Source organism: Lithobates pipiens, unplaced genomic scaffold (assembly GCF_037356315.1).
Source record: "Lithobates pipiens isolate NorthernLeopardFrog02 unplaced genomic scaffold, aLitPip1_a1.2 Scaffold_1, whole genome shotgun sequence".
NCBI lineage: Eukaryota > Metazoa > Chordata > Amphibia > Anura > Ranidae > Lithobates > Lithobates pipiens.
Window position 1 is genome coordinate 191371393 of NW_027507685.1, and position 25152 is coordinate 191396544.

Below are 25152 nucleotides of genomic sequence, written 5' to 3' on the forward strand. Positions count from 1 at the left end.
TCTGAGACAAAGAAACTGGCGTAAATGAACTCAATTGCAGCAACGTACGATTCTGCACTTATGTGCTGTGGCCCCCTGTTCATTCCTTTGAAGAGTCATATTTAGGGCGGTCTCCAATGATCTTGTAGAGTACAACTTTCCCAACAGGAATGAACGAAGCCACAGTGTGCAAGCACTAAAAGTTAGAGAGATTGGAAGCTCTAACGAGCAGGGCCCTCTGTATTGTAATTGTACCGTCTGTTGTAAAGCACTGTGCAAATTGTCGGTGCTATATAAATACTATATAATAATTATTTACACATAGCAACAGCAATTGCTCAGCATGTTAATTTTCATACATACCTGACTGATTTGCCCAATATGTGCTTGTAGAAAGACCGCGTGAAGTAGCACTCCAGTAACCTATTGTCGTACACTGCCTTTGCGACAATTCGACCGACAAACTTGAAATAGCTGAGGTGGTTGGGATTACAGTGGGAGGAGGGGTTAATTGTATAGGTGACACGGTCCCCAGGAGATGTGCGGAACAGTGCATACATGGGATTAAACATTTCCCTGGAGATGATCATGTACCACTCTCTGAGGAGTCCTCCAGCATCCTGACCTTCTTCCCCTTCAAATACTATATACCTGTAAGAAAACGTATAAGCTTTATGACACCACCATAATACAAGTAACACATTCCTGGTAATGTCTGTAAAAGGTAAAACAAAAAAACATTTAAGCGAAAGGCTGTTTAAATTTTAATCCCCTCGGGTACTCTAGTCCAGTCAACTTAAGATAGCCATACATGGATCAAAATAGTTGAGTTCAGCAAGGCTTGGCCTACTTTCGATCCATGTATGGGCAGGGAGGTTGTAAAGAAGTCTATCAAGTTCTGCACAACTGCCCTGTTGGATTTTTCCCCGTTCGATCAGAGCTGCTGGCTATAGCTGTCGGAATAAAATAGTTCAGCAGCGAGGATACCCCCCCATTCAGATGGAGTGTGTGGACGGGGGCACATACACACACACACACACACACACACACACACACACACACACACATAGATATATATATCCATCTATCTCCCACATAACTAGCGGTGCCTGTCTTTCGGCAAATATCTCCTAAACCGTGTAGGTTTAGGAGATATTTCTTGGACCTACAGGTAAGCCTTAATCTAGGCTAACCTGTAGGTCAAAGTTGGTTTGTAAGGGTTTACAACCACTTTAAATCTTCTAAAATATATTGATACTTCATAAAAGACAAGTGGGTACAGCAGATGTTAATGCGTTTCACAAAATTTATGTACAATAAAGGCACAGAATATATAATATAAAAACATGACAGATTGACTTCTATGCCCAGGAGACCAGGAGTGGGGATAGGACCAGGCATCTTTTGAACAGAGGCTTGGTGGAGATTATTACTATAGATTAAAAAACAGATTCCCTCAGGGGTTAAAGCTCAGATGGGAACTGGACTTAAATTTATGATCATTTAATTTCATTCACTAATTTTTGTACAATTTTCCTCTGGACATTTTATTTTGTCTCATTAGTAAATTAGGTTTGCAAATTTTCCATTCATTATTATTTCATCATCTGGTTTCTGGCTTGTCTTTTTGAATCATTCTACACCCGTTGTTTTTCTGTCTCAACTAGATAACTAAATGAATTTGACTGAAATTTCCTGTGAACCATAAAAGGAGGGGCTATGTTTACATACTATTGGCTCTGTGTTTTTTTTGTACGTAGATGCTGTGAACAATACAGTGAACAAAGGAACCAGACACACAAAAAAAAAGCACTTGTATCTTGTTCCAGCTCACACTGATGCGGTTTGAATTCACTGGGAAATCCATACTGCATCCAAATCGCACTCAGTTCGTGCAAACCACTGTGTAGGTTAAAGGCACCCCGAAACTGGTTTGCAAAACCAGATCGCATGTGTGTGAACACCCATGCAATCAGATTCTGGTTTGGCCAAAAAATGGGTCCTGCTCAGTGCGTATTTGGTGCAATTTAAGGCATACAGAATAATGGCTCAAATTGCAATGCTGAAGAATCGCATGTGATTTGCATAGGAATTCTGTGTGAACCGGCACTTACACAAAACTAAAGAGATCTTTCCCATGAAACACACAGTTTGTAGGGTTTAACTGATGTGAATAGCAGGCTGGACAGAATTTTAAAATTAGACCTGCATTTACTTAGTTTAAGTTTTTTTCTGGGGCCTCTTGAAATCTGTCCAATCCGGCGCACTGCGATTATGCCGCACATTAACAAGTGATGCCATAAGGCAGCTCAGTTATTTTAATGATCAGCAAACCTCAGAATGTCTAAAAAAATAAAATAAAAATATCCCTTTACTCTATTCCAGACACAACACAAAGTAATGCACAGTAGTGCATTACCATGCAATGCAACACAGTGTATTTAAAGAGGATCTTCCATCAAAAAAGCCAGCAGCAAAAAATACTGTAGGGCAGTGGTCACTAACCCTGTTCTCAGGGCCCACTAACAGTCGAGGTTTTGTGTGTTACATTAGGGGAGATTCAGACTAGAACACTGCAATCACTGAGCAGCAAATTATATCACCTGTGTTGCATTTCAGTTATCTTGCAAACCTGGCCTATTAGTGGGTCCTGAGGACAGGGTTGATGACCACTGCTGTAAGGGCACTTACCTATCCAGGGATCCAGCACCATCCCCACCGAAGCTGGTTGATCAACGGTCTTCAGGTCCCTGACACATTAAATGTGGGAAGTGAAGCTGGTTGTGACTACTTGCAGCTTCACAGCAGGCTTCCCGCTGCATTTTTTTAATGGTCCCAAAGCCTTCTGGGACCTGTGGCATTTTCCAGAAGGTTGTGGGCAAAGAGGAAACTTCCCCTCAGATCGCCAAGGTAATTCCAGGGGAAGTAGGTACCTGCCAAAACAAGGTATCTGCTGCCCTCAAAAAATGAAAAAGTATCCAAAAATGAGAGCGAATGTTTTGAGTGAAGTTCTTTAAAAGTGCATTATCGAAGCCAAATAGTGAGAAGCCAGCCTAAGATTAGCATTTTAAACTAGAGACTACAAATCATACACAATTTGATTTAACCGGTTGCCGACCAGCCGCCGTCATTATACTGCGGCAGGTCAGCACGTTCCCATGAGCTGTCATAGCTATACGTCGGCTATTTTAAGCGGCATAGCAGGCACGTGCCCGGTGCACTGCAGGGGTGCCTGTGGCTGCAACGACTGCCGGCCACAAGCGATCGTGGGCACGAGAGGTAGAAAAAGGACGTGTATGTGTAAACACACAAATCCCTGTTCTGCGAGGAAAGACAGATTGTGAGTTCCTAATAGCTAGGAATCATCTCTCATTTCCTCTAGGTCAGGCCCCTCTCCTTACAATTAGAAACACACTCAGGGAATACACCGTTAACCCAGTGATCGCCCCCTCGTGTTAACCCCTTCCTTGCCAGTGACATTTTTAAAGTAATCAGTGCATTTTTATAGCACTGATCGCTGTATAAATGCCCATGGTCCGGAAAATGTGTCAAGTGTCCGCCATAGTGTCGTAGTCACGGAAAAAAAAGAATATATTGCAGATCGCCGCCACTACTAGTACAAAAAAATAAAAAATAAATAAATAAAAAAATAAATAAAAAAAAAAAATTCTATAAATCTATCCCTTTTTTGTAGATGCTACATCTTTTGCACAAACCAATATATGCTTATTGCGATTTTTATTACCAAAAATATGTAGAATACATATTGGTCTAAACTGAGAAAAAATGGGGATATTATAGCAAAAACTACAAAATATTGTGCTTTTTTCAAAACTGTTGCCCTCTTTTTGTTTATAGCGCAACAAATAAGAAACGCAGAGATGATCAAACACCACCAAAAAAAGCTCTATTTGTGGGGGGGAAAAAAAAAAAGGACGTCAATTTTGTCTGGGTGCAACGTTGCATGACCGCGCAATGGTCAGTTAAAGTGACAGTGCCGAATCGCAAAAAATGGCCTGGTCATTCAGCAGCCAAATCTTCTGGGGCTAAAGTGGTTAAAGTAGATCTTTGGGCAAAACTTTTGGAAAGAGTGGGGAAGGGTTAGAACCTATGTTGTAGCGGTTTACAACTCTTAATTGGCATAGAAAAAGTTATAGGAGGTGCTAAATAAATCTCCAAATTTTCTTGTTACAGCAGTGATCTGTGGGATTTACCATCACTTTGTGGAAGATTTACGGTCACTTCCTGTTCCTCTGCAAAAAAAGCAAGGTGAAATCACCCCCGGAGGGAAAAAAGCAAAAACCTAACCTCTAAACCCACTATTCAGAGTTACTACACTCCGTAGATTCATTCTGACCCAAAGAAGACTGAAATACAATGATCTTTCTGTGGCACTCACAATCTGTTCTTCATTTCTTCTGGGGATTTACGGTGCAGTTCCCGGTAAGAATCTTCAAATACATGGTCTCGTCTGACGTGTACAGCCATGTCCTCTTTCCTCAGTCCTTCATCTAACCGCTCGAGTTCTTGGCGGAAATATCTATTCAGAGATATTAGTGAAATATGTTAAATAAATAAATATATATATTACATATCAGGGGCGGACTGACAACTCATGGGGCCCCCGGACAATAGGAGATTATGGGCCCCCCAGGCAATAAGAGATTATGGGGCCCCACAGTATACAAAAACACACACACACAGTATACACATACATGTACACATAGTATACACAGACATGTTTCTATTGGCTGAGAAGGTACTGGAGAGGATTTTTACATATTGTCCCTGGTTTTACTGAGGTTGGCAACCCTGATGGGGCCCCCTAGTGGCCCGGGGCCCTCGGGCAGTGCCCGAGTTGCTTAATGGCCAGTCCGCCCCTGTTACATACACAATATATATATATATATATATACACACACATATATATACATATATATATATATATATATATATATATATATATATATATATATACACACACACACACACACACATACACACACACACACGTTAAAATTAGAGGCCTTAGATCAGGGCTGTTGGTTGAGACGGTCAGTCTTTACGCCCATGACAGGGTGCTGAACCTGGAGGATGCGGGTCACTCTAGCGGCGGCTTTGCGCCATATTGAACGCTTTGGGGAGTTTGGTTACTTACAAATTATTTGGTGTAAATCCCAAAATTCCCCCCTGAACCTGGATCGCCATCCACTAATCAAGCTAGTCTTGCCATTATTAGAGCAAGCCAGAACAAATATTCAGGCGTTCAGGTTAGCCGTTCCCCGGGAGAGTATACTAAACTTAATGTAGAACCTCTTTTTGCGTTACCTAAAACCAAAACCCAAACTTGGTCCCCTCATTGGGGTTATGGGAGGCATAAACCTAGTTAGGGTGAGGTTGAAGGCCCCCTTACTCATGCCCACACACCACTCTGGGGCAACTCCAACCTTCCAGAATTGCTTACCTTATCTGATGAACTCTGGAACTCTCACAGGGTTATACATCTCCCATGTATTTATTTGCAATGAAATCAAGCCATTTCAGGAACTCAAAATGGCTTTTGATCTGCCCAATTCTGTGCTCTGCTTCCTCCAGCTTCGCCACACGCTGTATGCCCAATTTAACCCCTTTGTACCTACTGGATGTTTTTTGGAGAGCAGACTAAAAAACCAAATAGGATTTTTTGTACTCACCGTCCGACACTGCTCCTCTCTAACAAAATGGGTTATCAGCCCTATCACTGGAGATACTAGGCAAAGTTGTAACACAACACAACACTTCAGAACTTTCAGTTCTGCCCAGGGGGCGGTCCCTAGGCTACAACCCCCACAGCCTGCCCTAGCAGACTCCGTACGTCAAAAAGCAGTATAACGTAAAAAGAGAAAAAGGAGGGGCGGGTGCTGTGTCGGTCGGTGAATTACAGAGAAAATTATTTTACGGCGAGTACAAAAAATCCTATTTTCTCTTATATTCACCGACCGACACAGCTCCTCTCTAACAAAATGGGACGTCCCCAGTCCCCCCCCTCGCAGTGCCAAACGAGGGGTGAGAAAAACAGAATAAAAACTTCATCCACCATGGCAAGTGGGAACTAGTGAAACTACACCCACAAGAAAAAACAAAAAATCCAAAAAAAGATCTCCAAGATCACAACATTGCGGGAGTAATGCAACAGTGCATGAACACACCAGTATTGTGTTTTTATCGAAAACAAAGCTTGCATATCCAATTGCAACTACACAGCCTCGTGCAAAACTCTGCAGCCAAAACAGGCATGAGCCGATGCACTGACGTCTACCTTGTAGAACTTGGTAGACCAGGTCGCCGCCTTACACACCTGAGCGACCGACACTTGGTGTCGGAAGGCCCAAGATGTTCCGATTGCCCTTGTAGAGTGGGCCGTGACTGGAAAGGGGGGGCACCTGCCCCTTCAAGGTGTAGACTTGTACTACAATCTGTCTGATCCACCTGAAAATGGTGGCCGACGAGACAGCCATACCCTTCTTTGGACCAGCCACCGAAACAAACAGTGAGTCTGACTTTCGAAAGGGAGCCGTGGCAGACAAATACACCTTCAGAGCCCTAACCACATTGAGAGTGTGAAGAGCCACCTCTTTGGAGTGCTTTGGCTTAGGACACAATGATGGTAATACAATGTCCTCATTGATATGAAAAGCCGAGACCACCTTCGGTAGAAAAGATGGATGCAACACCCCCTTATGCTTGTGGAGGACCAGATAGGGCGACTTGCAAGACAAGGCCGCCAATTCCGAAACCCTCCTGGCCGAGGTAATGGCCACTAGAAAGACCACTTTCTGGGAAAGAGTCAACAGGGGAATCTCCCTGATATTTTCAAACAGCAGTTTTTGAAGCGACAACACCAGAGGGACCACATGTCATACCCCCTGAACGAAAGTACCCACTAAGGAGTACGATGCCAGGGGTCATTGAAAAAAAAAAAAAAAAAAAAAAAAAAAAAAAGACAGGCGGAGGTGAGATCTGCCCCTTGATGGTGCTCTATGCCAATCTCTGGTCTACTCCTGGCTGGAGAAACAGCAGGATTCTTGCTATGGAAAAGGAACGCGGATGCCAACCATTCTTCTCACACATGGAGACGTAAGCCTTCCAGGTACGATGGTATATCTTCCTAGAAGATTTCCCTGCCCTCAACATAGTTGGAATCACCGAGTCCGACAGGCCCCCCGGTTCAACACCTGGCTCTCAACAGCCATGCATTAAAGCCAGCGATGGTAAAGCAGGATGAAAAAAATCGGACCTCGAGACAGAAGGTCCTCTCGCAACGGCAGTCGCCAGGGAGCGTCTGCCACCAGACGCACCAGATCTGCGTACCAGGGATGCTGAGGCCAATCTGGGGCAACCAGTATCACTGGGATCCCCTAGGCTTCCACTCTGCGAAGCAGATGTGGCAACAAATTTCAGTGGAGGAAAGGCGTAGATCAGCTGATACTGATCCCAAGGGGCCACCAGCGCATCCGACGCGTCTGCCCACGGATCCCTTGTCCTGGACACGAATCTTGGCACCTTCCGATTGAGACGAGAGGCCAATAGATCCACATCTGGTGTTCCCCACTTCAGGTACAGCAGCCTGAATGTCTCCGGATGCAATGCCCATTCTTCTGGGCCCAGCATCTGTCGACTCAGATAGTTCGCCTGCCAGTTTTCCACTCCCGGGATATAAATGGCCGACAGGGCGGGAACGTGTCGCTCTGCCCACCGAAGTATGTGAGTGACCTCCCGAGCAGCGGCTGCGCTTTTTGTTCCCCCTTGGTGATTTATGTATGCCACCACCGTGGCGTTGTCAGACTGAATACTGATCGGACACCCTTGATGGCTCGACGACCACTTGTGGAGACACAGCCTGATCGCTCTCAATTCAAGCAGATTGATCGGCAACTCAGATTCTACTGTCGACCAGAGGCCCTGAGTCGACTGAACGCCCTACACTCCAACCCAGCCGGATAGAATGGCGTCCATAGTGACCACCGTCCACTTCAGAGGAAGGAACGATTTTTCGGACTGAATCACCGGGGACCTCAACCACCAGATCAGAGAGTCCCTGACTGGTTGGCTCACCTAGATCTGTCGATCCAGGGACAACTGAGACTTGTCCCATTTTAACAAGATCTCCTTCTGCAGTACTCCGGTGTGGAACTGGGCGTAAGGTACCGCCTCGAAGGAGGCTACCATGAGTTCCATTACTCGCATGCAAAACCGGAGCGACTACCACTTGCGGTTCATCAGCAGTTTGACTGCGGATCTGAGAGTCTGCAATTTGTCTGAAGGGAGAAAAACTCTCGCTTCCCTGGAGTTCAACAGCAAACCTAGGCACTCCAGACGCTGGGTCGGCACAATCACCGACTTTTTTAGGTTCAACAGCTACCCAAATTCTTGTAGGGTCTGCATGGTGATCGCCATATACTCCTCTAATTCTGAGGCGGAAGATGCTCTCAGGAGGAGATCGTCCAGGTAGCCCACCAATCACGATCCCACGTTGTCTCAGCAATGCCAATACTGGAGCCAATACCTTGGTAAAGACTCAGGGGGCTGATGCCAGACCAAAAGGAAGAGCCACAAATTGTTAATGGGCTTCCCCAATTGCAAAACGTAGAAACTTTTGATGCCTAAGGCATATGGGTATGTGCAGGTACGCATCCTGGATTGCCAGGGAGTCCCCTTGAGTGCAGCGACTACTGAACAAACCGATTCCATCCTGAACCTCTGCACTTTTACAAAGTGATTGAGGGCTTTGAAGTCCAAGATTGGACGTACCCCTTCCTTCTTGGGAACCACAAACAGATTGGAGTAGAATCCCTAGAAGCGTTTTGGCTCAGAAACAGGTACAATCACCCCTCGATTCAGCAAGTCCCTTACAGCCCCCAACAGGGCCTCCCGGCGACACAGGTATGCTGGAGGGGAAGAATCAGTTTGGTGGCCAAGAGAGGAACTCTATCTTGTTAGCCTGTGGAAATCAGATCGCAGACCCATTGGTCGGATAACCAGGAGGACCACCGGGCTGTAAACTCCCGAAGGCGACCCCTCACCCGAGACATGGGCGGGGGCAAACCTTCATGCGGTAGCACTTTTGTTCACAGGCTTGTTGTTCCAGGGACGTTTTTGACCGTCCGTGGGCGGCCTGTGGACATTTTGTCTAAGCACCGGGCAGACGAAAAAGCCTCTTGTGAGCGGAAAAAAAGTGCCCTTGCCTGTGGCATGGCTCCTTAGCCTTCCTGGCCTGTGGGAGTAGAGTACTCTTACCACCAGTGGCATTTTTAATAATGCAATCTAACGAGACTACAAAGAGCCGGTCGCCAAGGAAGGGAAGATCCGTCAGGGCTTTCTTGGATGCCTGGTCAGCAGACCAGCATTTTAGCCAAATCAGGCGCCTCAGCACCACAGCTGACCCTGAAGCCCTGGATTACAGAGGGAGAGTATCCAGGGCCGCGTCACAGACGTACTTAAGGCCTAGCTAGTTCCACACAGACAGGGGAAGCCTGTTGCTCTCCCAATTCGCGGTGCAAAAGTTTTGCCCACTCAGTCAGTGTCTGCGACACCAGTGCGGATGCCAGTACAGGTTGCACGGCTGACCCCACAACCGTAAACAAGGAACGAGCCACCGCCTTGGCCTTCCTATCTGTGCGATCCTTGAATGCAGGAGTCCCCTCAACCGGGATCGTGGTTACTTTGTTTAACCTGGATACTGGGGGGGGTCCACGACCAGAGGAGCTAACCACTTTTTTAGAAGGCTTTCCTCAAAGGGGTAACGCGCCGCCATGTATTTGGGGACCGCAAAGGTCTGTTACGGGCGACCCCATTCCTTGTAAACGAACTTATCAAAATAAGTCAGATACAGGAACACCTTAGGTCAGGGGTGTCCAAACTTTTTTCAAAGAGGGCCAGATTTGATGAAGTGAACATGCTCGAGGGCCGACCATTTTGTCTGACATTCTTTAAACCATTAAAATTCGATCTAAGGGTGTTCATCCGAGCACTAATACACGGCCCAACAAGAATTATCTTGCCTTTGTGCTGTGTGTGGTGAACAGATGAGCTCGGGTGTGTTATTTGGATATACTGTATTTAATCGGCTTATACCACGCACCTTAACTTTAAAAAGGAAGTCTCAGGAAAAAAATAAAAATAAAAAAATCTTACATTTTAAAGACATGTGAAGCAAAATAAGGGTCAGTGCCCATCTGCAGCCCCCAGCGTATTGCCATGAATGCAGCCCCCAGCGTATTGCCATGAATGCAGCCCCCAGCGTATTGCCATGAATGCAGCCCCCAATGAATGCAGTCCCCACATTGCCAGGAATGCAGTCCCCACATTGCCAGGAATGCAGCCCCCACATTGCCAGGAATGCAGCCCCCACATTGCCAGGAATGCAGCCCCCACATTGCCAGGAATGCAGCCCCCACATTGCCAGGAATGCAGCCCCCACATTGCCAGGAATGCAGCCCCCACATTGCCAGGAATGCAGCCCCCACATTGCCAGGAATGCAGCCCCCACATTGCCAGGAATGCAGCCCCCACATTGCCAGGAATGCAGCCCCCACATTGCCAGGAATGCAGCCCCCACATTGCAAGGAATGCAGCCCCCACATTGCCAGTCCCCACATTGCCATGAATGCAGCCCCCATATTGCCATGAATGCAGCCCCCATATTGCCACACATTGCCATGAATGCAGCCCCCATATTGCCATGAATGCAGCCCCCATATTGCCATGAATGCAGCCCCCATATTGCCATGAATGCAGACTCACCATTACCATCAGTGCAGCCTGATTCATGTCCTCTGCAGCCTTGGAGGAGACAGGGAGGGGGGCGGGATGAGCGCCGACAGACATACAGGAGAAACTCCTGTTTCTATCGACGGCCTCTTTAATTGAAAGTCCCGCCTCCTGTGATGGACAAAACGGTTGTCCAATGGCAGCGCAGGACGGGACTTCCGTTTACACAGGACGCTGTCCTGTATCCAAGGCACTCGTTCCGCCCCCTCCATGGCAGCCAGCACATCTATCTTTTGTGGCCCCCGGCGATCGGGGATTCGTTGGGGGCCACAAAAGATATATATGGGAACATGACCAGACGGGCCGTCCGAAACCGGAATGCGGGCCGCGATTGGCCCGCGGGCCGGACTTTGGACATGCCTGCCTTAGGTGAACATGCTGGCTTGCGGGACCCAGAAGGGGTGCCGGTACATCAGCAGAGGGATCCGCTGGCTCCTGAATCTTCAGGGTATCACGCACAGCTGTGATAAGTGCTTTAACTAGCACTTTGTCACGCACGGAAACGGACTCATCCTCACTGTCTGAACGGTCCTGGTCAGCGGCATCTGACAAGACAGAAATTGCCTGGATTTTGGGGGAAGAAACACCAGTTTCTGAAGCCATGCTGACCCTAACCTGTCTGCCACCCGAAGGGGACTTAGGACAGTGACAGTCCCACCCTCCTGCTGCCACTGACTGAGTGGCTCTAACCCACTGGACTCAACATCCTGGGCAGTTCCGCATGATCCCCAGTGCTCCCAGATGCAGAGATGGCAAAACTGTGTCGGTGGCCAGCCGGTTGAATGATCGGTGAGCGATCTGACACACGTGTCCAGAATCACAGGATAAACCTCCCAGCACTCTGTGATGACCAAACAGGAAGCTGAGGGCACAGGGGCTGCTGCTGGAGCACAAAAAACGCGGTCCGGCTACAAGAAAATGGCTGCCAGTGTTCTAATAGAGAATCACCAGGAAAATGCCCGCTTGAAGCCAGAAGCCTGTCTGACCCTTGCCCATACTTAAAATGGCCGCCGAACAGCACTATAGTTTCATAGTTATTAAGGTTGAATAAAGACACCAGTCCATCCAGTTCAACCTGTGAGTGTCTACAATTGTCCCTATCCCTGTACATTGCACATTGGTCCCTACCCTCAAGGAGCCCACAATCCAAGGTTCCCATTTATATACTAGGGGCAATTTTGGACAGAAGCCAATTAACCTACCTGCATGTCTTTGGAGTGTGGGAGGAAACCGGAGTACCCAGAGGAAACCCATGCAGGCACAGGGAGAACATGCAAACTCCAGACAGGTAGTGTCGTGGTTGGGATTTGAACCAGCGACCCTTCTTGCTGCTAGGTGAGAGTGCTAACCACTACACCACTGTGCTGCCCACAATGAGGGACTAGAGAGGACATGTGGCTGACAAAGCACTGCATCAACACAGGGGCAGAATACACAGGCATCCTGCGGGACTAAGCTGCAGGACCCAGTACAGCTAAACCCCCAGGTGAGAGCCCAGGCGCGCACACACACACCACTCAGCACATGTGCAGCCCCCCCCCCCTCGTACGGGGGGGAAGGAGGGGAGTTAGGGACAGGGGAGAGAAGAGAGGGGGGTGAGGGGGCCCCCCGAATCGACCTCTCAGGGAATGGCCAGATGCTCCACTCTGCTGAGGCAGGGAGAGCTGTACTTACCAGTCCTGAAGAGCTGGGGGACATTCCATGGTAGTCAGCTCCTGATCAGTACAGGGAACACTACTGGCCCAGCATACTGTGACGCAGACATCAGTAGCCCAGTCATATGTATGCCCCGGAGCATAAAGCTCACCGACCACCGAGCCGGCTGTTGATAGAAGATCACAGGATCATTCATCTTACGTCTGCTAGGGCAGGCTGTGGGGGTTGTAGCCTAGGGACCACCCCCTGGGCGAAACTGAAAGTTCTGAAGTGTTGTGTTACAACTTTGCCTACTATCTCCAGTGATAGGGCTGATAACCCATTTTGTTACAGAGAGGAGCTGTGTTGGTCGGTGAATATAAGAGAAAATTGCAATTTTTTAAAACAGTCTTCTCCAATCTGCAGCAACAGACTTAGCCTTCCGGTTGAAAACCAGATGGGAGGCGGACGTGGAGGAGTTTGAGGACGAGGAGTCGACAGATATTCTGAAATCCTGTAAAATGGTCTCCCCAAAGTGATCTTATAGACTAACCCAATTGTATATACCGCATAGGTCTTACCTGACCCCCGTCCATTTAGCCAGGTATAAATCTCATTATGACCCTGCATGCCCCAGTTTTGGAGAGCCAAGTAGTTCATTCTACCATTTATTGTGGTCTTGCCCACAGTATAACAGCCATCTTCACATTTTCTTAGAAGAAGCGCTTTTTACAGCTAGACTACTTCTAGTCAGCATGTGGCTTCAGCCCTTCACACCAATACTTGGGGAATGAAAGGTAGCCGATAACCCTTACCCTATAAAAAAGGACCTTACATGCACAGAAATTGTCTGGCAAAATATGGGATCGGTGGCTAGACCTGAAATCTACATTCTTGGAGGGAGAACCAGTAATTGAGTGAAAATTACTAGTTTGCATAAGGTTGTTTCCTGCCTATGGTTATATGCCCACATTATTACACCATGTATGTAGGACGCTCCTTCCTTTTTCAATACATGTTTTATATATTCTGAAAACCTCTGTCCGACAACTGTTCGATGTAACAAACATCATAGAGTAGCTAGTACAAAAGCAATAATAAATTTGATCATACATACTTGCGTTTGACATCAAAGTCTAGGACTCTGATATAATCAACAAGAACAGCAAAAGGTCCATCAGCTAGATGAGTTGTCGACTGGCGGAGGATCTGATTTAACACAGTGCGGTGAGTCTCTAAATAGTATAAGAAAAGACATGTGAAGTGCAGGCATTTCTTAGAAAGCTGTAAAAATGTAAATCTATTGAGATGCTTTTATTGGGTATACTGCTGTGATCTCTACTGAGGGAGAGCACAGCAAACGTTTCTTCTAACCAATATTAAAGTTCAGGGTAAAACAGACATAAAGCTTGTACAACACATTTTGTATCCTTAAAGCACACCCATTTATACTGCACTGCCTAATGACAAAGGAGGAAGGAAAGTTTGAATCTGGTTCGTGGTTGATGAAATGGATCCAGTTTGAGCAAAATAATTAGCAAGAAAAGATGGTGAAATAGACACTACGTAAAATTTGTAACCAATAAATTTACAGCGGATGCTAAACTTGGTAACATTTCCCAGAGTATTTCTAGGTTACCAAACGGCTAGGGATTAGCAAGCTTAATTGAGACTTACCTGCAAAGCGCAGGAACTTTTGAGTGTCAGGAGGCAAGCTGGATGAGATATGCATAGATGAGGGTTCCCTTGAAAAAAAGGGATCTAAGGAAGAAGGCGTTGCAGGGGTGAGAGGTGCTGGGGATAAAGGAGGAGGCTCATCTTTTATGTGAGCCAGCTGGCTTTCCCGAGTATCCCGTACTTGTGGCTTGCTTTCTCGCTCTGTTGCATGGACCAAGAAAAAGGCTTCTACAGCTGGCTGAAGTACTGAGGGGAGAGACACACATACACTTTAGTGCTGCCTGCATACAGTTTAGGAATACAGATCTAAAATGATAATTAGAATCTAAATAATCTAAAACAGATCTAAATCTATAATCTAAACAAATGCAACATCACTTTTTGCAAATTATATTCTTTATAAATATTTTATATGGTCTCAAGTTTAACATATTTATGTTCTCTCAGACTCTTTAGCGGGTCCCAACACCCTCAAACTGAGGCCATGGCATTAGTTTGAGATGCTGAGATCATTCAGAATTCATCAACAGATGCATTTTACCTGCAGGGTACTTGCTTGTGAATTGCTTTAAGCAGCAAGTTTTGCACTCCCATAGACTTGAGGAATGCAAAATCTGTCTAATGAGAACAAAAACCTGTTGACACGGGCCAATTTAAAGGAGATTGTACAAGATGCCATTTAATACCTAGTACAGCATGCTGGTCATGTGACTCCTCCAGCTCCTTTAAACACTCTCCTAACATGTCCCACAGTTCATCCAAGCTCAGCTGATCACTCAGCAGTGGCAATTCTGGTAACCGCTCATCCTCTTTCTTCTCTGCAGCTTGAGGTCCTTCAGTACCTAGGTGATAAGAAATGCTCAGAAACCTACAGATGAAGACATTTCCCTCTATGACCTCACAGACCAAAAAAACAATCCAGGCCCACCCACCGGTTTCACACTGACCAACTGGTTGAGTATCCTGTGTAGCAGGCGAAGGCTGGTCAACATCCATTGGAGACTCCTCCCTGCGTGCAGAGCCTTCCGCCTAGACAAGACAAAAAAATAGTCAGAAGGTGGTTTAATGCTTTTGGGGTGAAAAACATGGGGGCAGGAAGGTGAGCAGGATGATAACCGCATGATAAAGAAGCAACAGCACACAAGTCATGCATCAACATATAGCAAATATTTGCAAAGCAAGGTGCTTCAATGCTACTATGAACTGTGGGATACATGCAAAAAGACTAATAAACTATGTAGAGTTATTTAATACACAGAAATGTACATGTTACAGAAAATCAGTTTGTAAACAAGCAAATTAAAAGCTGAGAATGCAAAGATCTCAGACATAAAATAAAAAATAGGGGGTAACAAACTAAGAATGGATGTTCTGCCAGCGCCAGTCATCATGCTAACCGTTGCAGTTTGCAGCTGTCTCCGCGCCCTTTGACCCTCACGTACCATTTGTATAATGGCATCAGCCTCAGCCTCCAACTGCTGCACAGCTGCCTGGATGCTGCTAGCAGAGGCCAGACTGGCAGCTCCTGGAAGAAGATGACAACAGTAAGTAAATGCAGACACCATGTTAAAAAAAATAAAAATAAAAAAATGAAATCTCAATTATAAAATTTTAACATGCTTATTAAAGAGGAAGTAAACGCTCCCACTCTGATGCTTCTCTTCATTTAGTCCATTATAATATGTTATTATCAGACTATAGTCACTGTAATCCAGCCCAAATCGCATATTACTTACTGTTTAAAGAAACTTAAAAAAACTTGCTTCCAGGGGTTAGGCAGCATCATCTTAACCAGGGGTTGACAAATTTGCTTGGAATCTAGGAGCCAGCTAAAAAAGTTAGGAGCCAGGTCCGTGACGGCGATCTGGACCTGTCCCTGTCCTGACATGGAGACGAGTGAGGGGAAGATAGCCCCCAGCCCCCACCTGTCTCCAAGTCATTGCCCATAGCTCTTAGTGGGACATTTTATTTGTTTTTTTCATATTACGATTTTTTTTTTTTATTGCATTTTAGTGTAAATATGAGATGTGAGGTCTCTCTGACCCCAGATCTCATATATAAGAGGACCTGTCATGCTTTTTTCTATTACAAGGGATTTTAACATTCCTTGTAATAGGAATAAAAGTGACACACATTTTTTTTTTTTTAAAGAAAAGTGAAAAAAAAAAATAGAAGTTAAAATAAGAAAAATATTTTTTTTTTTAAATGCGCCAAGCTTGCGTGCAGAAACGAAAGCAATGTTCAAACCACACATGTGAGGTATCGCTGCGATCGGTAGAGTGAGAGCAATAATTCTAGCCCTAGACCATCTCTGTAACTCAAAAAGTGCAACCTGTAGAATTTTTTAAACGTCGCCTATGGAGATTTTAAAGGGTAAAAGTTTGTTGCCATTCCATGAGCGGGCGCAATTTTGAAGCATGACATGTTGGGTATCGATTTACTCGGCGTAACATTATCTTTCAAAATATAAAAAAAATTGGGCTAACTTTACTGTTGTCTTTTTTTTATTTTTATAAATAATAATTTTTCCCCCCAAAAAAAGTGCGCTTGTAAGTCCGCTGTGCAAATATGGTGTGACAGACAGTATTGCAACGACCACCATTTTACTTTCTAGGGTGTTAGAATAAAAAATAAAATAAAAAATTATATTATATTATATATATATATATTATAATATAAAATATAATATGTTTAGGGGTTCTAAGTAAAGGGAAGGAGATAGTTCCATTAGCATTGCTGGTTGTAATTCCAACGGCCACCACAAGAGGGCACCAGATTCCAGAAGGAACCATAGGATCACAGAAGGCCTCAAAGCCGGGGGCTCAATTACCGGCTGCCGGCGGCGCGAAGCGATCACGCCGGGGGGGTCCACGGAAACGGGATACCCCCAGCTGTGCTGCTCCAGGTCGCCAATTCTAGTCGCAAATGCGACCTGGCGCCCGGGTTTTGTCGAGCCCTGATCTTAACTATTGTTGCCTGAGTCCATAGTGGAGTGTATTTTCGCCCTGACATTGAGCACTTCCTGTACTGTTAACCAAGCCTCCTTCTCAATCCAACGTTTCTATGGCAACCCTGCTTCCCTGTTCATAGTGGACTTGTTTTATTTCATAGTATTTACTTGTGCCCATGTCTAATGTTTCCCTTTGTCAGTCTTATCAGCTTCAGCTGATAAGACTGCAGTAATGGCTAAGTTTACACTGTATGTCATGTCACATGGTGTGTAGAAGGAAGCTCTTAAGGACTCTGAAGTCTCCTGGGAGTTCAGTGCTGCGTGCATTAAAAGTCCTGATAACAGATAGCTAAGACAGAGAGTGTGCCCGTAATTCAGGGGAGATCTGGGCATGCTCAGTGACTTAATTCTAAAGAACAAAAAGGATAACAATACTAAGCAAGTAAGGAGATATCTACAAGCAGTGTTCATTAGGGTTTTTTATGCTGATTTACATGGGACAAAGTTGTGGGGGAGGGTTTACAACCACTTTAATAAACTAGTGAGGAAAAAAATTCTCAACCACAGGCACATATGAAATGCAACCATGTAAATCAAGTTATGTATTTAAACCATTTTAAAATCCAGCCAACATAAAATTAAACTCTAGTCAATGAAAAGGATAACCTCACGAGTTCCACAGTTATTCTATTAAATTAGCATAAAAAAAATATATACGTTTTTCAACTTTTGCTGTCTGGTTTTTGATATATAAAATATTTTAAACCCAATATCACCACTAGGTTTTTACCTCTGCTACCTGGGTACCTGGGTGTCCTAACTGACCACAAGTGCAGCATCATGGCCGTTATAGATGAAACAGAGGCCAAGATGGCAGCTTCCTTGGTTGAAAACAATAGGAGGGTTTACTGGAAGATTTTAACCCCTTCCTGACCAGCACACTTTTTAAAATTTGGCTCTGTATCAGTTTAACTGATAATTGCGCAGTCATGCAACATTGTACCCAAACAAAATTTGCGTCCTTTTTCCCCCCACAGAGATTTCTTTTGGTGGTATTTGAGCACTTCTGCAATTTTTATTTTTTGTGCTATAAACAAAAAAAGCACGACAATTTTGGAAGAAACATTTTTTTACTATAATAAATATCCAATTTTTAAAAAAAGAACCAATTTCTAAATCAGTTTAGATATATATTCTAATTTTTTTTTTTTTTACAAAAATAAGAAATCACAATAAGCGTATATTGATTTTTGTTTTTTACTAGTAATGGCGGTGATCTGCGATTTTTAGTGGTATCGCGATGACAGATGGGACACTTGACACATTTGTGGGACCACTGACATTTATACAGCGAGAAGTGCTATAAAAATGCACTGTGTAAATGTCACTGGCAGGGAAGGGGTTAACACTAGGGTTGGGGGCAATCAAGGCGTTCCCTCAGTGTGTTCTAACTGTATGGGGATGTGACTTACTAGGGGAGGAGACATATCGTTGGTCCTACTTGGTAGGAACTAGGGATGAGCTCAGGCGTGTTCGCATTGAACATGTGCAGAGTCCGCCAGGAAGTGAGCACATCGCTAATCACAGGCAGTGACACATTGCCCGATCTCTGCAGCCGCACATCGAGGCAATGTCTCACTGCCTGTGATTAGCGCAGCGCTCACTTCCTGGCGGGATCTGCACGTGTTCCAATGTGAACACGCCTGAGCTCATCCCTAATAGGAACTAAAGAAAGGTCTCCCCTGCGCTGACAACAGGGATTTGTATGTACACACACACACACACACACACACGTGCATGCGATCACATGTGGCCGGCAAGGATCGTGCCCGCCGGCCACGCGCATCGGGTCCCTCGCCATGCATCGGGCATGCCCTCTGGTGGCCACTAAAGGGAAGGGCGTACCCATATGGGAATTCCCCCAGGAGAGACATTCTGCCACAGTTTGTCTACGTGAGCTGGTTGGGAACCGATTAAGGGTGAACATGCCTAAAGCACGACGAGATTGTCTGGCGAATGATAATCTGTTTTTTTGGCTGTTAATCTCTATCGAAAACGAATAGGTTACTAAAGTACAAAAATTATTGTACGACAGAAAAAAATATTGGAAGTGATGTAATGTGTTGTAGTGTATTTGTATTATAGTTTTGGACGAAAAAAGGTACTGATCAAAAAGGAAAATTGTATGAGTCGGTATCGTACAAGAAAAACTTTTGTATTTGTCCCTTCGGAAACGTATTAACAACAACTGTGTACCAACGATCAAATTATCGTATGATCGCTTCGAAAGCGGTATTTTGTGTACGATATTCTGATTGGGTGTACAGGGCTTAAGTGAACTGAAATAGCATACAGAATGTCATGGGCGATGCTTTAAAATGGCAGATCACTTGTCCTACTCAGAGCGCTGCCGATTTTTTTTTTTTTTACCCAGGGTCTAACAACAATTATGCCGGCCATACATGGTTCGAATTTCGAAAATCGTATCTAAGAATTTTCGTATGAATTTCGCACCATTAGTGGGCTGCAGCAACAGCCGATTTTCGTGCGGAAACAACATTTGAGGAATCGGACATGTTGGAAATTTTTAGAAAAACTAACGATTTTCTAATCAATGATGGGAGAATCGTGCGAGAAACGCAATAAGAAAAGAAAATGTACGGAGATAAAAGAAAATTTACAGAGAGCAAAGAAGATTCCCAGCCAAGAAAATTATTTTCTGTAGCAACATGAGGTGAAATTGAAGGCTTGGTCGGCCGAATTTCGAAAATCAATGGTGGCATCATCGGATCACAAAAAAAACTAATTTTCTGATTTTGAAAAGAAAATTCGTTCGAAATTCGACCGTGTATGGCCTGCATTAATGGGGGTGCCTGTGACCTGCCATATTTAGCTCCACATGCACTCGACGCACAAAAGGATGTGATGTCCTGCCCAGGGACCAGATGGCTCCCAAGTACAGGCTGTACTTCATAAAGTTTTAAAAAAATGATGATTTTAATATCCAAAAACGAGGGTTGGAGGTAGAAATGTGGTCTTTCGTTTAAGACCACCTCTCAAAAGAGGGTGGAACACCACTTTAAATGGGCTGAGCCGCCGACAGCCAGCTGAGGAGGAAGATGCTGAATGACGCTGTTCATCTTCTTCTCAGGACTGCTGCTTTTGAGACATAGACTGCTTCTGTTGCACACCGAGTGGTACTGCAGTCTGAACAACAGTGAAAGCTCTACATAAATGTTTAAGATAGCTGCAGTTTAAATTACATGTTAGCTTTATGTATTCCCAGGACTGCTTCATGAAGTGTGTGTGTGTGTGTGTGTGTGTGTGTGTGTGTGTGTGTGTGTGTGTGTGTGTGTGTGTGTGTGTGTGTGTGTGTGTGTGTGTGTGTGTGTGTGTTTTCTGACCTGGCCGTAACAGTAGACTGTAAGCACCCCATGGACCTTCTGTCACTTAATAACAGCATGACATGGGGTGGGATTTAATCTTTGAAGGTAGGAATGTAAAAGTGAAAAAAAAGGAACGCAGTATACCACCACGTTAGCTTGATGTTTAGCTTTTAAAAATAAAGTTTAATAGTTTTGAAGTAAAACTGAAGTGGACCTTACACACCCTATATTTAAGTATGGATTCCATGAAAGACACATAAAATAAAACAAATATGTTCACAAAAAAACTGCACCAAAATACTGCTGCAAGTACTGGTTGCACAAATATGTACAAGGTCCCCAGAACTTCTAGAACGCACATCCACAGCATGTTTGAGCCAGGATAAGCCATCTCAAGAAAGGAGCAAAAAGAGAATGGAGATGTTAACAGAATGCCAAATGAAGCATAAGATGTCAAATGAGCCTGCACAATCTGACTGCCATGTGTTGATTTTGAGCAATTTTGTCTCCTAAACCAAAGGGCACTAGTCCCACAAGCACTCCAGTTCAAGGTAAAGAAGGTGGCAGTCTAAGGGTTACATAAGGATGCTTGCTCACCTGCTGTCCCATAAAGTTCAAAATCATAAAAAAAAAAAAAAAAACCCACACCAGCCAGAAGCCATCTTTGGGCACAATATAACAGTCACCAAAGTCAAGGGGAAATCTGTTAATCTGTGTAGACCATCCCTTTACAAAACAAAAGCTATTTTTCTATACCATCTCTACATTCCTCTATTCACGCAGGTTCTCAAGTTGAAAAAGCCTCAATCACTCCTAAAACTGGTGAACAACACTGCAGCACACCATACTGAAAGCAGGAGGGAAGCATGGCTGCACTGAAAATGCTAACAGATATTCTTTGCACAATATAATCATATTGCTTGCTGAATGATGGTCCTACCTAGTCTACTGGTCTGCTTGGCTTTCTTGTTGGCTCTCCTGGTGTCATCTCTGAGCTGGATGATGACCTGCAGCACTCTGAGGAAAAATTTCTGTGTGGAGGTCTTTGATGTCAGCATGGACATTGAGGGTAACTGGAGCTCTCGTCCCCCTAATGGCCGTTTCTGTGATGCAACTATAACAACGTTTTCTGCAATATCAAACCTGGATTGCGAAGACAAAGTGATATGAGATCTGACAGACAAAATGCTATTACCCTGGATATTGAATAAGCAATTGACAAGCAGTAAACACTAGTAACTACACTCACCTGCTTTGCATTTTACCCTTGGCTTTGGTGTTGTGTGGCTGCTCTTCAGGCAACCCATCAGGAGAAAGTACCTCACATTGCACCCTCCTCTGCTGATCAAGGTTATACTCTCGTAATTCAGCCAAGAGAGTACCTGGTAAAGTGATAAAGCAAGGTTAAATCATAAAAAAAAAAAAAAAAAATTATATATATATATACACACACACACACACACACACACACACACACATATATATATATATATATATATATATATATATATATATATATATATATATATATATATATACACACATACACTTTTGCTTACCTATCTGCTTGCATAGGGTGTAGCCCAAATGGTGGGCTCCACTGAGCAGCAGCTTGAGTACAGTGTCTCGTGTCCCAGGGTCACCTCTAGACAATTGTAGCAAAACATTTGCTGCATCCTCCAAGCCTTCCTCTGAACATGAATGAGATGTCAGCACCTTGAACAAGAGAACATGATGTTAAACAGCATTGGAGAAAGCCCTTTCCTCCCAACACCTTTTTTGTCCTTATCCTGCAATGCCATATGTTGCAAGTTATAACTCATTTCACTTTGAAATGCTTTTACATACTTTTTTTGCAAAACTATTTCTTAATCTCCCAACTCCACTGCTGGCATAGATGAATAACCACCCCAGCCCTCATCAAAAGCATCCTCATACCCCTTTGTAATGTAGACAAATATACGAGATCCATATGACCAGGTCTATCTGAGTGTACTGGACCTTAAAGTGTATGTAAACCCTAGAGAATGAACAACTCGTAGCCTTGTCACTTATTCGGTTATAGTGTTGTGGGAGTCCAAAAACATATTTGTTGATCCTTCCAGATACCGTGTCAGCCAATACCCTGTGCTGCACTCTTACTTGTTACATTGTTCCAAGCCATCACTGAACAGTAGAGAAAACAGTATGTCATTGCAGTTCTGTACTAGGGTGACAATTCTGCTCTTCCATAAACATAGTGAGTGAGCATTGTTACCCTATGACTGGGTGAAAATAAAGGGGGGGAAAAAAAAAGCCTGAAACAAGAAAATAAATGCAGCCACCAGGTCAAAGAACTGGTGAGCTGCAACTCACTACATACACTTGTATCTATAATTACATAATCCACTGAAGCCCCACACATTTTATGTACGTCGGTCACAATTCTCTGCAGCGGCTACCAATTTTTTACTCATTCGTAGTTTTGAGAGTGTCTGGCCAGTATTATTCAAGTGTGTAGTGTTTTCAGAAAATCAGAGGAATAATAGGATTTTTAAAACAGCTTACCTGCAAAAACCTCTTCCTTGAAGTACATCATGGGACAGAGCCATAGTAGTTACTATGTGGGTTACAGGTCACCTTCAGGTGATGGACACTGGCACGCCCCAAGACAAAAAGTCTACTCCCCATATAACCTCTCCCACTACTGGGAGTAACTCAGTTTTGTAGCAAAGAAATACACGTGCATTTCAAAAGAAGGGAGGGACCACTGTGCCCCATGATGTACTTCAAAGAAGAGGATTTTACAGCTAAGTTTTAAAAATCCTATTTTCTTATCGTAACATCACAGGACACAGAGCCATAGTGGTTACTATGTGGGATGTCCCATGGCAATGGCAAGTGAAGGGAGGGAGACACAACAAACGTAGGGCACCAAGACTAGAGGACATACTGCAGCTTAAAGTACACTTCGCCCAAAGGCTGATATCCTCATGACCCTTTACATCTATTTCATAGAATCTGGAAAATGTATGGACTGAAGACCAAGTTGTGGCCTTGCAGATCTGAGCCATAGAGGCTTGGTGATGCACTGCCCAGGAAGCAGTAACAGCCGTGGAGTGTGCTTTAATATGAAAAGGTAGAATTTTCCTCTTTAAACCATAAGCTTGCACGATCACTTGACAAATCCATTTAAAAATAGTAGATTTTGATGCTGCCTGTCCTCTTTTAGGACCTTCTGGCAACACAAACAAAACATCTGTTTTACGAATCTGAGCAGTCACCTTCAAATAGACCTTGACTGTTCTCACCACATCGAGAATGTAGTGACCTTTCTTCCACAAAACGAGGTTCTGGAAAAAAATTAAGTAAACTCTGATACTCTTCTTGCAGAAGAAATTGCAACCAGAAAAACAAATTTCCTTGTCAAAAGGACCAAGGGAATATCTCGTATCGGCTCAAAAGGCCGTTTCTGTAATGCCGACAGGACCAAATTCAAGTCCCAAGGGTTCAGGGGTGACCTAAACTGGAGGATTAATCTACGTTACCCCCTGAATAAAGCAATGAATCAGAGAACATGATAAGGCTGACACCTGGCCTTTGATAGTACTCAAAGCCAGCTTCATTTCTAATCCCATCTGTAGAAATTCAAGGATCCTACCCTATGATAGTTCCTGGGTTGCAAACTCCTGGATTCACACCAGGAGACATATGCCTTCCAGACTCTAGAATATAGGATTCTGGAGGCCGGCTTCCTAGCATCAAAGTAGAAACTACTGAACCTGACAGCCCATGTTCTTTCAGAATGTGGGTCTCAATAGCCAAACCGTTAAATTTAGCATTTGTAAGGTAGGATTAAATACCGAACCTTGCGAGAGAAGGTCAGGCCGCAGTGGTAGGGTCCACGGGTCCCCTACCTCCATCTTTATAATCTCTGCATACCAAGATCTCCTGGGCCGCAAGAATCACCTCCTTCCCTTTCTGCTTGGTCCTGCGAAGAAGGTGCAGAAGCAGCAGAACAGAAGGGAAACTGATCCCACGGAAAAACGAAGGCATCTGTTCCTCATGTCAGCGGATCCTTTGTCCTTGACACAAAGTTGTCAATCTTTCTGTTGAACCTGGATGCAAACGGATCCACATCCGAAATTCCCCATCTTTGACATATTGACAGAAAGATGTCGGGGTGAAGAGACCATTCTCCCGGGAACAATAATTGGCAACTCAAGCAGTCCGCCTGCCAATTCTCTTATTCCCAAAATGAAGACTGCCGATGCGCAAGGAAAGTTGTCTTCTGCCCAGGATAGGATGAGATTCACTACTCTGAGCCTCACGACTCCTCAAGCCCCTGGGTGATTGTCAGATTGGACCCTGACTGGACAATTCCATAATCTGAGCGCCCAGGCCTCTGGGGCCAGGTCATTTTTGTTTTGGACCATTTTCCTTGGACAGATGCTTCTTCCAGGACTGCTCCCCAGACCAGAAGGCTGGCATCTGTTGTCACCACCTTCCAGGTAACTGGTAGGAAGGACTTTCCTTTCTGAAGATTCTTGGATATCAACCACCAACTGAGGCATTGATGCACTTTGGGGGATAAACGCATCGGGAAATCTAGATCTTTTTGTTCCAAGTTGACAGGATACTGTTATGCAGCAGTCTCGAATGAAACTGCACATAAGAAATGGCCTCAAATGAAGCTACCATCTTTCCCAACAATCTCATGAAAAGTTGAATAGAAGG

At 44.5% G+C, this 25152-nt stretch overlaps 1 protein-coding gene across 13 annotated transcripts in view; it reads right to left on the reverse strand.

The window, feature by feature from the left end:
* Positions 1–25152, reverse strand: part of HUWE1 (HECT, UBA and WWE domain containing E3 ubiquitin protein ligase 1) — a 226822-nt gene that overhangs the window by 12188 nt on the left and 189482 nt on the right. For 4 of the 13 annotated variants that reach the window (XM_077479143.1, XM_077479195.1, XM_077479124.1 and 1 more), the window contains 10 exons: positions 21996–22152; positions 21686–21818; positions 21377–21609; positions 15498–15625; positions 15033–15129; positions 14787–14942; positions 14101–14346; positions 13541–13658; positions 4379–4519; positions 343–630 (listed from right to left, as the gene is read on the reverse strand). In XM_077479143.1, the coding sequence (XP_077335269.1) occupies positions 343–630; positions 4379–4519; positions 13541–13658; positions 14101–14346; positions 14787–14942; positions 15033–15129; positions 15498–15625; positions 21377–21609; positions 21686–21818; positions 21996–22152 (1697 nt within the window). The remainder of the gene's footprint in view (positions 1–342; positions 631–4378; positions 4520–13540; positions 13659–14100; positions 14347–14786; positions 14943–15032; positions 15130–15497; positions 15626–21376; positions 21610–21685; positions 21819–21995; positions 22153–25152) is intronic. The other 9 variants (XM_077479218.1, XM_077479189.1, XM_077479208.1 and 6 more) reach the window with 6 other exon arrangements.